The following is a 20,801-nucleotide window of genomic DNA, read 5'->3' on the forward strand; positions in this document are numbered from 1 at the left end:
TTAATACATGCTTTTAAAGTATTGGATGGTCCCACAAGCCACACACATTATTTGTTGTTGTTTTTGGAGGGAGCAAGGCAGAGCAATTGGAGTTAAGTGACTTGCCCAGGGTCACACAGCTAGTAAGTGTTAAGTGTCTGAGGCCAGATTTGAGCTCAGGTCCTCCTAATTTCAGGGCTGGTGTTCTATTCATTGCGCCATCTAGCTGCCCCAACCTCACTTCAAACTTGGTACGGTAAATAGGAAGTATATATGAATGAAGAAGGAACTGAGTGACTTACATCTATTGGAATTAGTGTAGAAAGGCTTTACTGCTGTGATGTTCCTCAAATAAGATACAGGAGGGTGTGAGGGACAATGCTTGACTAAGGAAGATGTCCCAGATGGGGTCAAAGGTCACCAAGAAACAGCAATCAAATATGCCTATTGAGAGTTGGTCTCTGTATTTATAGTACGAAAATTTGTATGGTGGAGCATAGAAAGCCTAAAGCATGCCAAGATCAAGAGTTTTGCTTTGATTAAAGCAGGTAGAGGGAACTGATATATGTCTTTTATCTCTTCTTCTCATCCTACTTTAATGCTCTTTCTTTTCCTTTGAATGAGGCTTTCAGGTTCCATTCTATTCCAAAGTGTATAAAATTATTGCCCAATTTTAGAGAATAAAATAGCAGTACACAAAACATAATCTACTAATCATCTAAGTGAATTAAGATTATGTTCTTTGCATGCATAACACCTTATTGTCTTAAAATCTGACAAAACTTCAGGAGTAATATTAAACTGTAGAATTTTTACCTGTTAAAAAATTTGACACTTTTAGTCAGAAAATTATTGACAAAAATCATCTGCTATCAAAATGAACTTAAAGTGATAAATTGTGATTTAATCTGGCATAGAAGTCACAAGTCAAAACTCATCAATAATTAACAAATTTAAACTAAAATTTAAATCTGTTTGCTCTTGTGTTTCAGTGAAACTCAAAACTTAGACTGTTTTTTTCCATTCCATAGGAATCCAGGAATTTTCTCCTGGGCAGAGTCTTCAGTAATCAGCTGTAGTATGTCTAGAGAAATAACTGAAGTAGTTAGAAGTTTTACAAGATAACATTGGTGAGCTGGAATGTGGGAATATCAAACAAAGGGCTCTGTTTTCAAAAGTTCTTGGTGTAAATGAGGAGTCCTCACTCATCTGGTAGCAAAGAGAATTTTGATGGTAACAGCAGGCTTTTTGTCATAGGCTGCTAACCTCTTGTGTGTCTATATATATAGCCTGTAATTTGTCATTAAAAGTGTGGTTTCTCCATCCTCTCTCATCTTGTTCTTTTTACACATAACATAGTATACGTCATAAACATTTTGAAAGATTCATTTCTACTTCCTGCAGAAAACAACATGATCTAGAGAAATAGGCATCCATTTCTTATGAAGTAGCATGATTTTGCCTTTCTTTAAAATAAGTCTTCCAAGTCTTTTTTGGTCAAGAGATAGAACTCAGGAATTGAAAGCTTTGAAATGAGTTTAAATTCCTGAAAATACATTTTAAATGATTAATAAGAACTTCCGTATCACATCACCTTTTCTTTTGGAACAAAGTAGTCATGAATCACATAGCAAAACGAACTTGATTATATATTTTACCTCATTTTGCAGAAATGAGTTATTTAAATTATTTGCTTAGAGGAATCATTAAGCTGCAGAGTTCACAAAAAAAACAGGATTATTTTAGTTTAAAGAAGCTTAGTCAGTGTTCATCATATTAGGGAACTCATTTCAGAAGTGTCTCTTATTTGTCCCATAGTGTACCATTCTCTAGCACTTCTTAGGGTATGTTACATAGCAGAGTCTTTAAATAATAATAATAAATTTTATTGGTATCTTTTGTTTTTATGTCATTTACATTTTCCAATATAGTTTCCCCCATCTCCCTGTCAAATGAACAAAAAAACCCCAAACTTCAAAACTAACACCACATCAGAAATATCTGATTATCTACAGTATTCGATATCCATTGTCTACCATCACTTCAGAGGAGAGAAGCTATACCTTTTTTTCTGCTGTCATCTCCTAATACACTGCCTGTCACACAGTAGGGACTTAATAAATGCCCATTGATTTATTTGATTTGATTTTATGCCTTAAAGCAGCCATAAGAATTAGCAAGGGTTAAGCTTCCAAGGCACTCAGGGCAGTCAGTTTGGGCCTAGCAACAGATAATAGGTACTAAAAGAGATGTAATAGGTCCAGTCTCCTTGCTATGACCTCTTTGGTAAGGTTTTTATGGGAACCTGTGTTAATAGGAGAATTCATAGTGTAATTGCTCTGGGTAGATAGCCCTTGAGCCATCAAGACAATTAAATTATATTTAAGATTGCAGGAGTGTGTGTGTAATGCTTTTTAGAAATATCGCTATCCAGAATGGTTAAAATAAAAAACATTTTAGTGTTTAAAGGGCCAAGCCTTCTGCTAGCCAGAGTCCTCTGTTATTCAATTTTTTCCTAAAGATCCTGGATTAACCTACGTTTTCCTTTTAGTGGAATTCCACCTTGATATTTTACTATGTAAAAAAAAAAATAATAAGATGAACATAGGAGAACTTTTAAGAAAAATATGAGCCATTTTTAAAGCAGTTAGCCACATCACCCAACCTGACTACCTGGCCAGTTTCTTTAAAGGACAGACTCCAGTACTTATCACAGTGAATATACCTGACAGCAGTAATCTAGTGAAATAAGAATGTTCTGATTTTATAGGTGAAAGATAAATCCAGCAGCTATATTTTTACCAGTCTTAAAGCACTATCCATGCAAACTACATAACATGGATGAAGAACCTATCTTAGATCCAGATCTTGTCTCCCCCATTCAAATGTGAGCTTCTTGAGAGTGTAGAGACCATCTTACTTTTCTATTTGCAGCTCCAAGAGAATAGGACAAAGATTGTCACAAGTGATGGAGAATCTGTGTAGTAATTGTGTGCCAGTTCTGTTAAATATAGTGCTCTGACCTGGGGGATTGGTGGACTTTGAATCCTGACCACATAATCTTCTTAGCCCTTTTTTTCATAGCATCCCTGCCTGTCTTTTACACTTTGGAAGATTTACCATCCAAAACCAGTTAACAATTAGATAGGTTACTAATTTACTCACATAAATAGTTTCTCCTTTTTGTCACCACTGGCTTCATATTTGGTGATTCTGGGTGGCTTATCCTAATCATGAAGTCCCAGGCTATATTTAGCCTATCTATATAAATCTTCCTCAGCTTTAGGTGAAGTTCTAAAATTCCCTTCACTGGGATTTGGCTTGGACCACTCACTCTTTTGCTCTTATATCTTTTTGCAGCCAGTGCTAACAGAGTCCTACACATAGGTGTGATAGTAATGGCAATTAAAGATTCCCCTGTATTGGCTTGGTTTTCAAATTGATTGTATTAAAACCCAGAGCTTGTTAATCCCACCTGTGGGATGGACTTTTTGATGTGAAAAGAAAGTCCTGACTGGGAGGAGCTGGTGACGTAGATTTGGAGAGACACAAGAGAGAGGCGGAAGATCTTTTTTGGTAGCACCTCGTGGAGGGAGAGAGACTAAGAGATTGCTGGTGGCCGCTTTGAATTGCCCTGGACTTTTGAGACCTGCCCCCTGAGCTGCCAAGGACTGAGGAGACATGGCTGTTTTGCTGGTACTTTGTCTGTCTGTTTTGATGTTGTTTTGCCAGATTTGTCCACTGGTGAAAGACTGTCCTGTTGAAGAAGTCCTGGAACCTGGCATTTGGTTAAGAAGGCCTGAGACTGTCCTGCAGACAGAGAGTGAATGCTGTCCACTGGTGAGGGACAGTGCTGTTGTTGCAGGGGTCTGGAGACTGTCCGGCAGACAGAATGAATACTGTCCACTGGTGAAGGACAGTGCTGTTGTTGCAGGGGTCTGGGAGCCTTTCTGTTGGTTCAGAAGCCCTGAAGAAGGATTTTCTTGTTGTATGTTTACAGAAATCCTGGGAGAGGGCTTTGCTAATGTGTTCAGGGGTTCTAGGACTGTTCTACAGACAGAGGATAAATTCATGAAGGGACTGGCAATGTATCTTATGGCCTTGCTAAGCCTTGTCTCCCCAGGAACTAAGATTGCTGAGAACTTGCCTCGTGTCAAGATGAAGAAAAGACCTCCATTTGGGTATTAAGTGCTGTGTTTAAACTTGATGTAACTCTGGGGTAGATTCAATTGTGATCCAGGGGTGGGGAACTTTTGACCTTTTTGTGTTCTATGGTTGAGCAAATGAATGTATTTTACTTATGTTTGGAAACTAATCTCCATTTGAGAAGAGGGGCTTTGTGGTGGACTTAATTAAGGTATAGCCTAGGGGTGGAGAAGTATTTGGAACAGAGACTTTGTAATTGATTGAATGATTGGAAAGTCCTGGGGTGGGGTAGGCCTTGGAGATGATTTAATCACACTTAGTAAATGCTGTATTTTGGAATGATGTCATGTTTCGATCTTCTCTGTTCTGGGTTTGTTACTGAATAAAATAGAGAGCACCTATGCTGGTATTTTGAACCTGGGAAGTTGCCTTTGCTTGGTATTACATTACAATAGGCCAGTTACCTTTGCACTACTCATTGTTCACAAAATTCATCCTGACTCTGGCCAGGCCTCCAATTTTTGCCATTGGTCATGAGGCATACTGATTTGAGATGCTGTTCCTAACAGCAATTGGTAGCATCTTTACATTGAGAGAATGACACCCCCAAGAAATATATTCTGTAAGGGATGTTATACTATCAGCTTATTCCAGGAATCTGTGAAAGGTACAGCCTTCAGTTTTACCTTGTGTTGGTACATCCCCCTGGGTGCCATATTCTGGCATGCTGATGTCGTCTAGGTGTTACCTGAGAAGCAAAGAGATTCACAGCCTATCAGCTATCAAGGAACATCAGATACAGTTAGAGATTAAGGAAACACAAAGCCTTTTTCTTGGTACTTAGACGTGTAAATGAGTCTCAAATGTATTCTATCCCTTGTGTAAGTTTAGATCTTTGATGTTCTTCCTAAAGGGAGGTATACCTGGATTTTTCACGTTCTTGTGATTTTGTTTCCAAATTTTCAGAACACATTTGTTAAATTTGGTAATCTTTAGGCAGATCTTAAAGACACTTTAATAGTTGTCAAAAACCTGTTATAATCATGGCAAACTTTTCATAGCCCTGAGCTTAACATCAAAAACTTTGGTACCTTCTAAGATAGTGATATTATACACCTTAAGGTGTCATAATTTTTTTGTCAGCTCTCAACTCCAACATTTGTCTATAATTCGCTAAACTATTAATTCAGTGAGATCGGAGACCATGTCTTAATTATCTTTGCCTTTTCCCTGTAACACCTAGCATTGTGGTTTGTTGTCATATAGTGTGCATTTAATAGTCAACAGAGAGGTTGTTGCAAAAATCATGCAAATGGCCTGTAAGTGGTTAATGTGATCATAGCAAATTATAATTTTGCTTAAATAGAAAATCAGTTCAACATATCTTTATTAAGCACCCACTAACATTCCATGTCTATCATTCTTAAATTTCTGTGTAGCAATCAGTCATTTATTAAGTACTGTACTTTCATGAATGAAAGGGAAGGGATCGTGGGATCAGAGATGTAGAACCAGAAGGAACTTTAGAGGTTGTCAGCCCAACCCCGCCCTTTTCATGATGAGGAGGAACTGAGACCCCTCTGGGTTATACAGCTGGTGAGACAGGTGATAAGTCACAGGACTGGGGTTCAAATCCAAGTCCTCTGAGCCCAAAACCGGTAATCTGATGGAATCTTTAGTTTAGGAATTTCTAGTTATGCGAAGCCACAAAGGCTGTTCCACAAAGAGTTTACACTTTGCTGAAAGCCCATCTCCTCAAACACTAGTTTAGAAGCACGACTGTACTTACTGAAAATACTATTCAAATAGCCATACTGAGCAGATTTGCTTTTCTTTAGTTAGAATCTTACTGCCCGGTTCTTAGAGCCACCTAGGGGTCAAAACATACAGGTGTCTTTACAGCTTATGGTCTCTAGGGGGCAGTATTAGCCTAGAAACAAAATTTGAAGCTTATCCATTTCTCATTCAAGCAGTTCTTTGGTTTCCTTCCAGTCTGCAGAACTTGCAGATATCTTCCTACATGCCTTGAAACTTCTCTTTGTTATTCAGTGACCACAATGCATGCATATGTGGTCTGTGCAAAATATTTAAAAGAGACCTAAAATTTTCCCTAGAAAGTGAAAACCTTATCATTGGAGTTTATGGCATTTTTATATTAGAATTTTTTTCTTAAGAATCTTTAGTAATTATAATAATAAATATAATATTCATCTATTATGTTATTAGTGTTATATTTGTATATTATCTATTATAATAAATATAATAATAAAATTATTATCATTTTGCTTTATGAATAAAATGAGTGTCTAGAAATCCCAGGGACTGTGGGAGAGAGAAGTGGAGAGGTAAACAGGAGTACTATGGGAAGCCTTAGTTGCAGTATTATTTTTTAAAACTTCTCTCACCTGACTCTTTGGAAATAGTGATTCTTGCACATTTCTTTCTGGCCACAAGTACCTCTTTTACAGTTAGTTCCATTTCTTATCATTCTTTCCATGATTGGGTATGAGTAGAGATGTAGCATTTAGAAGTAGTAAGGGAGAAAGGGGTGAGGATTGAGGGGAAAAGTGAGATCTGTGCAGTTTCTTTTTTAATGTGGCCTCATACAGATTAATAAGTTATCTTATTGAAGAACCTTAAAATGTGTTGTTTACAACTTAGTATTTTCACAGAATTTGTATACTTGGAGAGAGGTGAAAGTGTCTTTCCTTCTTTCTCTCTCCCCCTCCCCTCTCCTCCCACCCCAATTTTTTGGTTGGAACTGGAACAAAGCAGCCACTTTTTTCCTGGGCCTTCATGTCTTTATTCTTTCCCTCAAGTACCACATCCAATTCTGCATTTTATTCTCATTATTTCTGAAAATCTACGCCTCTTTAGCTTCTAGCCTATCTGTAAGTTCTCACTCAGTACGTCCCCTTCAATAAATGCCCCTACCTTACTTGACATCTTGCCTTTGTAGTCCTGTCTGATCTTGCTATAAGCAACAACTTCCTCTTGTCCCTGAATCTCTCTTCAAAAAAGTCACAATTACTATCTACTAGAAACGTCAGTAAGAAATATAGAATATTAAAGCTGGAAGGGCCCTTAAAGTCTGTCAGATCTAACTCCTCCTCTGTTTAACAAATAAGGAAACTGAGACTTGAAGATGTAAAGGGTTTTAACCAAAATTACACAGTTAATGACAGTCGTCTCTAAAACCCACTTCACTCCCATGAGTGAAAATGTTTCATTTTCTCTTCTGCTTACTGTTCCTAGATTTGTGACTTAAGTTTCACCTAAGTTCACCTCCACACCAGTAACAGTATTGTCTCTGTGACCTAGAACAGTTTTAATTATTATTGTGATGCAAAACTTTGAATATTTCATTGTCTTGGAAGCCTCTAAGATAACTAACAGGGATTGCTCTCTTTATTTCTAGTACCGAAAGGGATAGATGTATATACTTAGACTCTAAGATTTTATTTGTATAAGTACAATGATTCATTCTGTGGGAAATGCCAATCATATCCTCAGATTCCCATTTGTTTAGAGGGTTCTTTATTTTCATGTAGTATAAAGAGCCCTGAGCTTAGAGTTGGGGCTCCATTTACATCCCTGCTACTCAATGAGCTGTGTAGCTGTGAGCAAATCACTAAACCTCTCTGTGTCCATTTCTTACTCTGCAAAATGGACATTATACACTATATACAATACACATTATACACACTACCTAATGCTATTGGGAAGAAAAGGCTGTTAAATCCTGTTAAATTCTATATAAGTGTGAGCCATCCATAGTGAACTCCCTGTCTTCTTTCCGTGCCTCCATCTTCTCTTCCTTTGATCCAGTCTCTAGAGGAAGAGGTGGCCTTTCTCCTTTTTGTGCCCTTCACATCTTTTTCTTTCTTCTAGGAGTTTGTACCTTTGAACATTCTTGCACACTCTCATCTTCATTCTTTCCATGTATATTGGTCCCTTCCATGCTGCCTGCAAACATTCTCAGGTACCCATATTGTTTGTAGGGGAAAAAACTCTTAAACTGACTTTGTCATCTCTTTAAGCTATGATTTTTTTTAAATGTAAAAACAATTTTTAACATGAATTTTTAAAATTTTGAATTCCAAACTCCCTTCCTCCCTTCCTACTACACCCCCTTCCTGAGATGGTAAGCAATCTGATATATGTTATACATATGCAGTCATACAAAGTATATTTCCCTATTAATCATGTTATAAAAGAAGCACAGACCAAAAAAAATAAAAAGAAACTTTTTAAAATAAAAATTCATTCATTCATATTCTGTTAGTTTCTTGCTCTGGAGGTAGATAATATTTTTCTTCATAAGTACTTAAGAATTGTCTTGGATCATTGTATTACTGAGATTAGCTAAGTCATTCACAGTTGATTATTGTACAGTATTTGCTGTTACTTTGTACAGTGTTCTCCTGGTTCTGCTTACTTCCTTTGTATCAATTCATGTAAGTCCAGGTTTTTCTGAAGGCATCCTGTTTGTCATTTCTTAAAGTATAGTAGTACTGTATTCCATTACAATCATATATCACAGCTTGTTCAGCCAGTCTCCAGTTGATGGGCATCCCTTCCATTTCCAGTTCTTTGCCAACACTTAAAAAAGCTGGTATAAATATTTTTGCACATATGGGTCTTTTTCCCTTTTAAAAAAAATCACTTTGGAATATGGATCTAGTAGTGATATTGTGGGGTCAAGGGGTATGCACAGTTTTATAGCCCTTTGGGCATAGTTCCAGATTTTGCTCTCCAGATTGGTTGATCCAGTTTGCAGTTGCACCAACAGTGCATTAGTGTCCCAGTTTTTCCAAATCCCCTCCAACATTTGTCATTTTCTTTTTTCCTATAACAGGACTTCTTAATTACCATTTTAATTTCTTGGGTTCCTTGGGCAATCTGGACCCTCCATGTACCCCTTCTCAGACCATACACACACACCCTCCACATCCTACATCACCATCTATCTGCTGGGTACCTCTATCTGGATGTCATGTTGGTGTCTCAAATTCAACATTACCAAAATGGACCTTCTTATCTTTCCCCTTAAATCCATCCCTCCTCTAATCTTCCCTCTTATTATCAAGGTCCTACCATCCCCCCAGTTACTGAGGTACACTCTCCCAGTGTCATTCTTGACTCTTCACTCCTGCTGCCCCTCACATTGTCACCTGCCCAAGCTCATCACTTCTACCTCCATAATGGCTCTCCTATCCATCCCCTTTTCTTTCTTCACACAGTGTTATTCAGTCTCATCACTTCTAGCCTGAGCTGGCCAATAACCTCATTAGCTTTTCTGCATCCTGTTGCTTCCCCCTCTCCAAACCATTCTTTTAAAATACATGTATTTTTAAATGTAAACAAACATGAACATTACTATATACTAGGAACAGAAAAAAAGAACGTTATATATGAAACTGTTAGAACTGAGTTTGTTTTTTGCTCCAATCCATCTCACACAACTGCCTTCACTCTTCCCAAGTCACAGGTCCAACCAGGCCATTTCCTAACCCATACTTTGACTGGTTCCCCTTTGTCTCTAAGGTAAAATACAAACTCTTCAGGCTAGTCTTTAAGGACCTTCGCATTCTGACTCCATCCCACCTTTCTAGCCTTATTTCTCATGATTCCCTTGAACATACTTTATATTCCAGCAAAACTAGAATTATTCCTTCAAACTCAACATTGCATCTGCTACCTTCATGCCATGTCATGTTACCCCTCGTGATTAAGATGTGCTACTTCTTCATCTCTGCCGCCTTCTCCCCCTTCCCCACCCCCATCCTTGGATTTCCATACCTCACTCCCACCCCTGGATTATCATTAGTGCCTTTTCCCTTTATAAGTTAACTTTTATTTATGCGTGCATGCTGTATAGCTCCAGTAGAATGCAAGATCCTTAGAGCAGAGAACTTTCATTTTTGTCTTTGTGTTCATAACAGCTAACATAGTGTCTCGTACATAACATCCACTTAAATGTTTGTTGAATGAATCTTAAAAAGTGACTAATTATTAAGTTAATTATTCTTTGTCTCTTCTCTGTCATAATTTCTTCTAAGCTATTATCTCAGTTGCAAATTCTTTAGCACATTAAAACTTACTGTGGCATATCCTTGCAGGTCTCTCATTGGTGTCCTTAAACAATAAGGCTTGGGCCTGTTCTCCTTACCTTCACATCCTTCATACTTGAACTTTTCATTTTAAGAATAACTTGTAATTTTGGCATGCAGCTAAAGAAGAAATGCTGTGTAAGAAATTGGGACATACATGCATTTGGGCTAAGTATAAAACTATTCTACTCAGTGAGTAACTAAAACAGTCTTTTAAAGGAGTTTCTGTTTTATTAATGTATGCATACAGATTAATTTAGAAGACCAGTACTGATTGCAGTTCACCTGAAATTGAAACTTCTCATTATGGATCTGTCACAGTTATTCTCTGGGGAAAGGAAATATGATACCATAGTTTTGACAAAAGGTGAGTGTTGGGGCAGCTAGGTGGCGCAGTGAGTAGAGCACCAGCCCTGGAGTCAGGAGCACATGAGTTCAAATCCAGCCTCAGACATTTAACACAAAAACTAGCCATGTGACCTTGGGCAAGTCACTTAACCCCAATTGCCCCTCCAAAAAGCGCAAAAAAAAAAAAAGCTAAGTGTCCTGCTGTTTTCTGTAGTCACAGGAGTGCTACATTTCTGCCTGTATGAACAGTCAAGTCAAGTCATCTATTCTAAGCAGTACTGTGAGTATGTAATCATTCTAGTCTATGTGCGGAGATAGGGTATGTCTTTAGAAATTATTTGCTTGATTATGGCTTGAGATTAACATTGTCTTTATTTTCCTAAATTAGCGTTTCCATATTTTGAGTGTCCTAGGTTGAATGATTTGTTTCTTTAGTATTTTTTATTGGAATTCTTTTTTAACTGCATTGAACGTAATATCCATGAAACATTTAGAAACTAGGCATCTATGGCCAAGTTCCCTCCAAGGAAAAAATGATCAGAAAGGTGGCTACTTTAGATAAAGCAAAAATTCTAATCCTATTTAGGAGAAAAATAGTTCATATCATATAGTTAGAGCTGGAAATGGACCTTATTATCATCTTGTCCAGTCTCTTACTTTCATCTGAGGGAACTGAGGCCCAGAACAAGATTCCTGTATTACTGAATATCCTACTGCCCATTGTTGTAGGTGAGACATGGCACAGATTGGTGCGGTGTTTCAGGAAATGAGACACCAGTAAGGTTCTGAACCGGGGATCCCTGCACTTGTTTTTTAATATTTTGATGATTGTATTTCAGTGTAGTTGTTTTCCTTTTTATAAATCTGGGTGTTTTATTTTACGCATTTGAAAACATATGAGAAGGGATTGATAGACTTCACCAGACTTGCCAAGGGTATCCATGAACACAGAAAAGGTTAAAAACCCCAGATAAAACAACTAACAAAAGAAAGTTTACTGTACCGTAGCATGGAATGGATATAACAGTGATTCATTTGAGGTCAGCTTCTCTGCTTCTGCTTTGGTCATTCTGGTGCTCTGGTGTCATGCCTGAGGTAGAAACTCCAGGTCTCTCTTGCATCAAAAAGCTACGTCCAGGATTCAGGCCTTGTCTCTTAGGATTATTAAATCCCAAGGCCAGCCTAAGTGGATTATATGTTCCTCCCATGACACCTATTATAACAATAATAATAGTTTTGCAAAACACTTTAACCTGTATTATCTCATTTGATCTTTAAAACAGTCCTGTGAGGTAAATACTTTATCTTAGTTTTATCAATGAGGAAACTGAGACTATGTGAGGTTAAGTGACTTGCCTAGGATTATATGACTAACAAGTGTCTAAGGTAGGATTCAGGGATCTGTCCACTGCACCCCCAAATTAACTTCTGTTGGACAAGTGCATGGCTTTTAACAAATACCACAATTTGTGGCATGATCATGAATACCTGACCTTTACATGGAATTATAGCTTAGTTTGGCCTATAATCTTTCCTAAACGAAACAAGTATATGCCAGAAGACTTGGTCCCATTGTCCCAGTTTCTTCTTGAAATAAAAGTCTATTCTTACAGTCAGTGTTGATTTTAGTGAGCCTTTCTGATATTCTCCCTTGGAGAGACCCTGTTTAATTTATCGCTAGAGAATGGGGATAGTGTGCGTAAGAGGATGGCATAGAATTTGCCAACTTAAAGCAGAGATTTAAATTGAAAAAACTTCTGATTCGTTTAGGCTTTTACTGATTTCTTAAGTACTCAGTAATCGTTTATTCTGGAAGGTCTAGGAGTTTATTGTATCATTATTGTTTGGAATACCAAAAATGTAAAGTAGCTGCATATTTCAAAAGATATATTTACCACAAGTGGATAGATTCAGAAGAGCCACTAGCCTGTTCCTCATATCTATGTCACTAGCTCCTTCTAGGGGATGAAAATTAGAGAACTCTGTTCATGAATCATGAAAAGATAGATTGAAAGTTTCATATATTTGCAGCTTCTGAGACAAGGTTGGAAGTGATGTCATTAAATTCAGTAGACACAGAGAGCCAAATGGCTTCAGAGTGAGATGGATTAAATGACAATGCATTTGGAAATGAAATGTTTTTAATTCAAGGAAAATTCAAGGAATCAAAAATATATTTAATTCAAGGAATTGAACATAGTGCCTCAGAATTTCTCATTGGATGTTAGCTTTTTTTTTTTTTAAGAAATTTTAGAGGGACCACCCAGAAATGTTTTCATTTATTTATTGTTCATTCTTTAGTCAGTAAGAAATAGAAAAGGGGGATTTATTAAGAGATCTTAAGTAGGCTTATTCTTTTTAATTGCAAAATGAAGAACTTAAATATAGGCACTCTTTTAATTCCTTTTGAGGACAAAATAATATCATTGAAACGGCTAATTGGGGGTGGTTAGGTGGCACAGTGAATTAGAGCACCGGCCCTGGAGTCAGGAGGACCCGAGTTCAAATCCAGCCTCAGACACTTAACACGTACTAGCCGTGTGACTTTGGGCAAGTCACTTAACCCCAAATGCCCTCCCCTCCCCCCTCCAAAAGGCCAAAAAAAAAAAAAAAAAGCAGGTAATCAGAGAATGGGCAAAGGGGTTCCATTGACCTGTGAATCATAGAATTGATCAATTCAGAGCTGGAAGGGACTTTTGGAGGTCATCTAGACCAACCCCCTCATTTTACTAACAAAGAAACTAAATTTTAGCCCAGACAGGTTAACAGCTTGCCCAAAATTATACTGATATAATGGTAAGTGGTGGAGCCACAATTGAAACCAAAGTCCTTTCACTCTAAACCCATTCCTCTCTGTGGTCTCTCCTAGTTCTTATATTCTAAATATATTTCAAGATCCTTTCAACTCTGATATTTTCTGTTCTAAGACCCCTTCCAGTTCCAACATATTATGTTCTAAGGTTTTGCCTTTCTTTTTAATGATCAAAGATAATTTCCTTATTTCGCAGAAGTGGTTTTGAGAGTAGGAGGCACTATTACTTGGTATATTTTGAACCATTAGCTCAGATAATTTCTCTCAATTTGAAGGAGGGGGGGAGGTGGAGTGTATAACTTTTAACTCCATAGTTTATGAGAACACAAAAGAGAATAGAAAATGTGGTCCTCAGGTTGGGCTCTTTTAGCCAGGAAACAGAGTGTTTTTCATGTTTCTCTTTTGGCACATTTGCTAATATGAGGGATTTTTAAAATAGTATTTTTTTTTCCAATTAAATATAGAGAGAATTTTCTTTTATTTTTTTAAGCAATCGGGGTTAAGTAACTTGCTTAAAGTTACAAGGCCAGTTATTTCTGGGTGTGGTGCTAAGTATCTGAGCCCAGATTTGATCCACAGGTCATCCCGACACTGGAGCTAGTGCTCTTACTCGCTGTGCTACCTGGCCACCCCGAGAATTTTCAACATTAATTTTTAAAAATTCAGGGGTTCCAAATTTTCTTCCTTCCCCCTCCGTAAAAAAGTAAGAACTTTAAATAGACTGTATATGTGCAGTCATGTAAAACATGTTTCCGTATTAGCCATGTTGTGAAAGAAGAAACAGGCCAAAAGGATAAAACCACAAAAAAGCTAAAGTGAAAATAGTATGCTTTGATCTGCATTCAGACTCTATCAGTTCTTTCTCTGGATGTGGATAGCATTTTCCATGAGTCCTTTGGAACTGTCTTGGATCATTGTATTGCTAAGAAGAGCGAAGTTATTCATAGTTGATCATCAAACAATATTGCCATTACTGTGTACAATGTCTTCCTACTTCTGTTCACTTCACTTTGCATCAGTGCATGTAAGTCTTTCCAGGTTTTTCTGAAAGCATCCTGCTCATCATTTCTTATAGTACAATAGTATTCCATTACAATCATATACTGCAACTTGTTCAGTCATTCCCCAATTGATGGCCATCCCTTTTTGACACCACAAAAAGAACTGTTATAAATAAGTTTGTATATGTGGATCCTTTTCCCATCTTTATGATCTCTTTAGGATACAGTTATGATTTTTTAAATGTTATTTTTAACAAGACTAATTGATCATTGTTTTCTTCTTGGTAACTAAGTACTGAATCTTCTTAAATTGTTCAAATAACTCAGTATACTCTGCTCTCTATAGTGGTCATTGAGTCTTTGAGTTTTCTTTTATTATATTCATATTGACTGAATACAAAAGCATTTCTGTTGCTTAATATTCTTCATCATTAGGTTTACAAAAAAACTTAGGAATGCTTGAGAAAGCAGAGCTGCATTTTAATAAAAATAACGTAATTTAGGGACGAGAAAAAAAAGAAAAGGGAAAAATAATTCTAACAAGACAGGGAGGGAGGGTTCTGAACATCAGTTTCACTTAACCTGCATTTTGTTTGTCTTATTTTAGTTGGTGGTTTCATTGCTTAGATAGACTTTCTGTTTTATTTCTCCTATTTTGGACCAGACTTGTGATTTATTGGTGTAGGCACCTTCCAGTGAGGAAAATATTTTTCCAATTGCAGATCAGCAAATGTCCTATAACTTAGTTTTAGAGGTTTGCCCAAGGCAGTGGTGTTAAATGACATGCTAAGGTTTCACCCAGCTATGAAGGGAGAGGATAAAGGATGACACGTATCCAGTTCTGACTCCGGTGTTTTCTGACTTCTGTCCCCTATCCCATGCTGCCTATCTCCCAGATAGCTTTTAGGGAGGGGAAAAAAATTTTTTTGGCAGAGGGTCAGGTTATAGTTGTGAGGAATAAGAAAATTTCTCAGTCCTCCAGCATCCTTTCATAGGGAGTTCTGTTATCAGAATGGTATAGAATCTTGACAGAATCGATCATATTGTGCATTTGAGCAGTGAATTAAAGGTAAATGACTCTTTAACTAGCCCCCCCCATTCATCTTTATATGCCTTATCTGTAAAATGGGGTTATTCTTCTCTTACACAAAAAGAAAATTGTATAGATTAATTATTCTGAATTGCCTTGAATGCTAAACAGAGCAACATAGAGACACTAACTTGTTTTTTCATCGTTATTGCTGACTGCTGATCTGGTTAGACTTGTTTTGGAGTTCAGGATTCACGCACACCAGCTCGTCTGTTCTCCAGCTGTTGTTTATCCTGGTGTTTCCGGAACTATCAGGCACATGGTATTTTTAAAGCTGATTTTATGTTGCTATACATTTTGATGGGAAATAATTAAGTGCATAATATTGTCTCAGTCCCAGTCATAACAAAGATAGAGAGAGTGGACCGAAGTGCTGATAATACTTCTAAGAAATAGCAGTAGTTAAGGAAATAATAAATTGCCACCAAGTCTGGGGTTAAGTCATCTAAATGCAAGAAGGACTTTATTGCTTCTATTCCCTCATCTTCCCACTTACTTTCTCCCCTTGCCTTTCCCTTTAACATTTCTTCCTGCTATAAGGAATATTTGCTATTATAGTCGAAGATTGGTGCCACATAAAACCAGTGATATCAGTATCATAAAGTAGGGTGTTTTCCCCCTAATTTATTTATTTTTAGTTTACAGCATTCATTTCCACAAGCTTTTGAGTTTCAGATTTCTCCCTTTTTCTGTCCCCAAGATGGCATGCAATCCAATATAGGCTCTACATATACATACATTTTAAACATTTTCACATTAGTTATATACTGCAAAGAAGAATTTAGAACCAATGGAATGAACCACAAGAAAGAGGAAACACAGAACAGAGAGAGCAAATAGCGTGCTCCGATCTGCATTCAGACTCCGTAACTCTTTCTCTGGAAGGAGATAGCATATTCCATCATGAGCTTTAAAGTAGTTTCTTGCTTCCTAACCTGTTTGCCTAACTTAGAAGCAGGCATCAAGGCTGTTGCTGTACTATTTGCATGAGTATATTTAAATTCCTGTGGCTTCCAAAATTCAACATCATTTTGGGGCTAATGCAAACAAGCCCTGGACTATGAGTCAAGTTTGTCTTTAACTTGAAAGATTTTGATAGGCACAAGCAAGAGAAGGTAGGGAAAGGTTATCTGAGTCAGTGAAACCATGCCACATAATGAGGATTTTAAGGTTTTTGCCCTAGGCAGGGAAAGAATATCTTGGGAACAGGATGTGTTTGTTTTTTCTTTTTTTAAAGGTTAAATAAGCAATATTTTCTTCGATTTGGGAGGAACTAATTATAGAATAGGGTGTTAGAATTTGATTCCTTGGACAGTTCTTCAGAAGGACAGTGACATAATCAAAATGTTACTTAAGGAAGACTACTGTGGTGGCTTTGGCATAGGATAAATTGGGTTTAAGTGACTTGCCCAAGGTCACAAGGTTAGTTTTGTGTTAAGTGTCTGAGGCCGGATTTGAACTCAGGTCCTCCTGACTCCAGGGCCAGTGCTCTATTCACTGTACTACCTAGCTGCCTCTGGCATAGGATAAATTGGAAAGAGAAGAGCTTTTGATTAGGGGACCTAGTTGGGTAATTATTGCCAAGATGATAAGGGCTAGCAGAATAGTCAGTACTAGATAAAGTAGCAGGTGAAAATAAATAAGAAAAAGTAGACCTTACATTTCACAGAAGGAATCTACAGGACGTCAGTGTTTCTGGAAGCTAGGCCTTAAAGGGGATCACTGTAAATTAAAATCATGTCATCTCTGTGGGTGTTGATAAAAACCACAGATGAGTGATTAAAGTCAAAAAGCTGAGTATTTGTCTCTTTTAGTCAACACTGGATAAACCAACTTGTGAAATAAAAAACAAAACTGAGAGGTGAATAGGGAAAATAAGGAGTAAGGAATAGACGTAGGCTCCCACATTTTAAGTTTGGATGAGTGGGGAGATATTGGTTCCATCTGGTGACCATAAACAGACCTTGAGATTCTAACATTCAGTCTTTAGATTAAACTCCAAATTCACTCTAGATCTACTTAACAGGAATCACCTTTGACATTTTTAGCAAAGTGAGCAAGGTTATCTTGTAGAAGTAAAACTTCCCATTGACCTGTGGTCCACATCTCATTTTTAGGGATCACCTTAAAATATATTTTCTAGAAAAATTCGCATCAAGTGAAGTCTAGTAGAAATTGCCAGAGAAATGTGGGAAGAGTTGTCCCAGTTGTTTGCTTCCCTTGTTGCCGAATTGCAACTTATGTAGTGTTTACCCTTTAATTCATTGCAGCTGCTTTGTTTTTGTTCTTTGTTCCCAGGAAACCTGTAGGAAGTGTCAGGGACTGTGGAAAGAACATAATGGCATTACCTGTGAACAGTTGGCTGAAAAAGATGACATCAAATATAGAACATCTATGTAAGTACCATCCTTAGTCAAAAGTACAGTTTTCTAAGCATGTTATTGTGCCACAGTCTTTTAAAACTACACAGTATATAGTTGTCTAGTGCTACATTACACTGAATTTGTATATCTCTAGTGAAATTTTCCTTATGAAATAAAAACTTTAAAGTAAAGACATTCATACTGCTGGGTGTGGTACATCAACTAGCAAAGAGGCATTTTGATTTAGGGACATCATTCTGGTTTGGGCTCGTATATAAAATTGAAAGCAAAGCACGCCTAGCTGCTCTCGTCCTTCCCTAATGATGACTTAACAATAGTCCTAACAGTGATGACTAAAGTGTGTCTGCGTAATAACCTTGGAACATTTAGGAACAACAGGAGTTTTTAAACAAACACACCAGAATTCATACATCCAAATGAATGCTGTCATTCAAAGGAGTCACTTTGGGTGGACATATACCTGTTCCAACAATTCTGCTATTACCCAAAATGTTCTTGGCACTCTCCCCTTTGGAGAATACTTGGGGACCACAAAGACCCAGCTTGATAATTCATGAGAATTGACTCTGAACAAATGACTTTGAGATTTTTCCAGACATCTCAAAGGATGTAGATTCACCACAAGAAAAGAGATTCCAAAGAATTTTAGTTTAGGCCCTAAATGTGATTCCAGAAGAGTCATAAACATTATTTTGAATAGTGAAAGTAGCTCTTTTGAAATAGTCCTAATGAAACTGCCCTAAAGGGGACGAGATTCATTTGGGTATATTAATTTTGAGCCATTATAATAACAACCATATTACTTTATAATCAGATTCAGTAGCTGTTTATCTCTGGGCCTCCATTTTCCTTATTTGGAAAATAAGAGTTTAAGCTAGATCGTCTTTAAGATAACTCTCAGCTCTAACATCCTTGTTACCTCTAAGAATACAAATTCCTTTTTTGGCACTTAAAAGCTGTTCACAACCTGGCTGCAACTGGTACCTTTTTAGGCTTATTATGCATTCCTCCCCTTCACAAATTGTTCACACAAAATGATCTCTCTAGACCTCCCAACACTCTTATCACCTATTCGTGTCTTCATACTAGCTGTCCCCTTTAGCCAGAATGTGCTTCCTTCTCATTTCCACCTCTTAGAATACCCAGCTTCCTTCAAAGTAAAGCTACAGTATCACCTACATGAGGCTTCTCCTAATCTCCCTGAAATATATATATATATACGCAGTTAACCACACACACACACACATACCCTCTTGAATTTTAGCTCCCTGAGGATTTTCATTTTCGTCTTTGTCACCAATACCTAACACAGTCATAGTAACTGATACATAGGCTCTTAATAATTCTTGTTGACTTGATAATGCTATGGTTTATAACTTGGACATATATTTTCATTCTTGTACAGTCATTTCAGTGTCCAATTCTTCAGTGACCCCATTTGGGGTTTTTATGGCAGAGGTACTCAAATAGTTTGCCATTTCCTTTTCTAGCTCACTTTACAGATGAGGAAGCTGAGGCAAACACAGTGAAGTGAGTTGCCCAGAGTCACACCTCTAATAAGTGTCTGAGGCCAGATTTGAACTCAGGAAGAGAGGAGTCTTCCTGACTCCAGCCCTGTCACTCTATCCACTGCACTACTTAGCTGCCCTCTTATATATTAGTACATACACTGTCCAGAAAGTTGTGAGTATCCTGCTCATAATTTTCTTTCTGGGATGAGAGATGACAGGAACCCTTCTGAGGCTTAAAAGGAGAAACTCAAAGGTGTTTAATCACTATTAATACTTCTCAGTCTGTTCCTCTCAAAACTGAGGGGTTAAGAGAGAAATGAATGTGGACAGCATTTTCCATCATGAGTCCTTTGGAGTTCTCTTAGATCCTTGTATTACTAAGAAGAGATAAGTCTATCAAAGCTAGTCAACGTACAGTGTGGCTGTTATTGTATACAGTGTTCTCCTGGTTCTGCTTACTTTACTCAGCATCAGTTCATATAAGTCTTTCCAGGTTTTTCTGAAGTCCACCTGTTCATTTCTTATAGCACAATAGTATTTCATTACATTCATATATCACAACTTGTTCAGCCATTCCCCAATTGATGGGCATCCCATCAATTTCCAATTCTTTGACACCATGAAAAGAGCTGCTATAAATATTTTTGGTTCATTTGGGTCCTTTTCCCTTTTTTATGATCTCTTTGGGATACAGCCATAGAAGTGGTATTGCTGGGTCAAAGGATATACACAGTTTTATAGCCCTTTGAGCATAGCTGCAAATTGCTCTCCAGAATGATTAGATCAATTCACAATTCCACCGACAAATGCATTAGTGTTCAGATTTTCCCACATCTTCTGCAGCATTTATCATTTTCTTGTTTTGTCATGTTAGCCAATCTGATAGGTGAGATGTGGTACCTCAGAGTTGTTTTGATTTGCTTCTAATCAATACTGACTTAGAGCATTTTTTCATATCAATATAGATATCTTTAATTTCTTTCTCTGAAAACTGCCTGTTCCTATCTTTTGATCATTTATTAATTGGGGAATAACTTGTAATCTTAAATTTTGACTCAGTTCTCTATATATTTTAGAAATGAGGCCTTTATCAGAGACACTGGTTTTAAAAATTCTTTGCCAGTTTTCTGCTTCCCTCATAATCTTAGTTGCATTGACTTTGTGCAAAAACTTTTCAATTTAATGTAATCAAAATTATCCATTTTGCATTTTAGAAAGTTCTCTATCTCTTGTTTGGTCATAAAGTCTTCTCCTTCTTTCCATAAATCTGATGGGTAAACTATTCTCTGCTCTCCTGGTTTGCTTATAGTGCCGAGCACTTAATCTTTAACCAGATTCTCACATTAGTACTCATTTTGCTCCTCACAAAAGCAATGAGAATCTAATGTGATGGGAGGGCACACATACCGTTTTTTAG

General features: G+C 37.3%; 1 protein-coding gene across 1 annotated transcript in view; it reads left to right on the top strand.

Annotated features, from left to right (window-relative positions):
* Window positions 1-20,801, top strand: part of RNF216 (ring finger protein 216) — a 196,629-nt gene that overhangs the window by 151,918 nt on the left and 23,910 nt on the right. The window contains exon 14 of the mRNA XM_069084744.1: window positions 17,788-17,885. Within this exon, the coding sequence (XP_068940845.1) occupies window positions 17,788-17,885 (98 nt within the window). The remainder of the gene's footprint in view (window positions 1-17,787; window positions 17,886-20,801) is intronic.

The sequence above is a fragment of the Petaurus breviceps genome, unplaced genomic scaffold (assembly GCF_028583685.1).
Source record: "Petaurus breviceps papuanus isolate PSGF00001 unplaced genomic scaffold, PetGlider_PUasm1.0 175, whole genome shotgun sequence".
In the NCBI taxonomy this organism is placed as follows: Eukaryota; Metazoa; Chordata; class Mammalia; order Diprotodontia; family Petauridae; genus Petaurus; species Petaurus breviceps.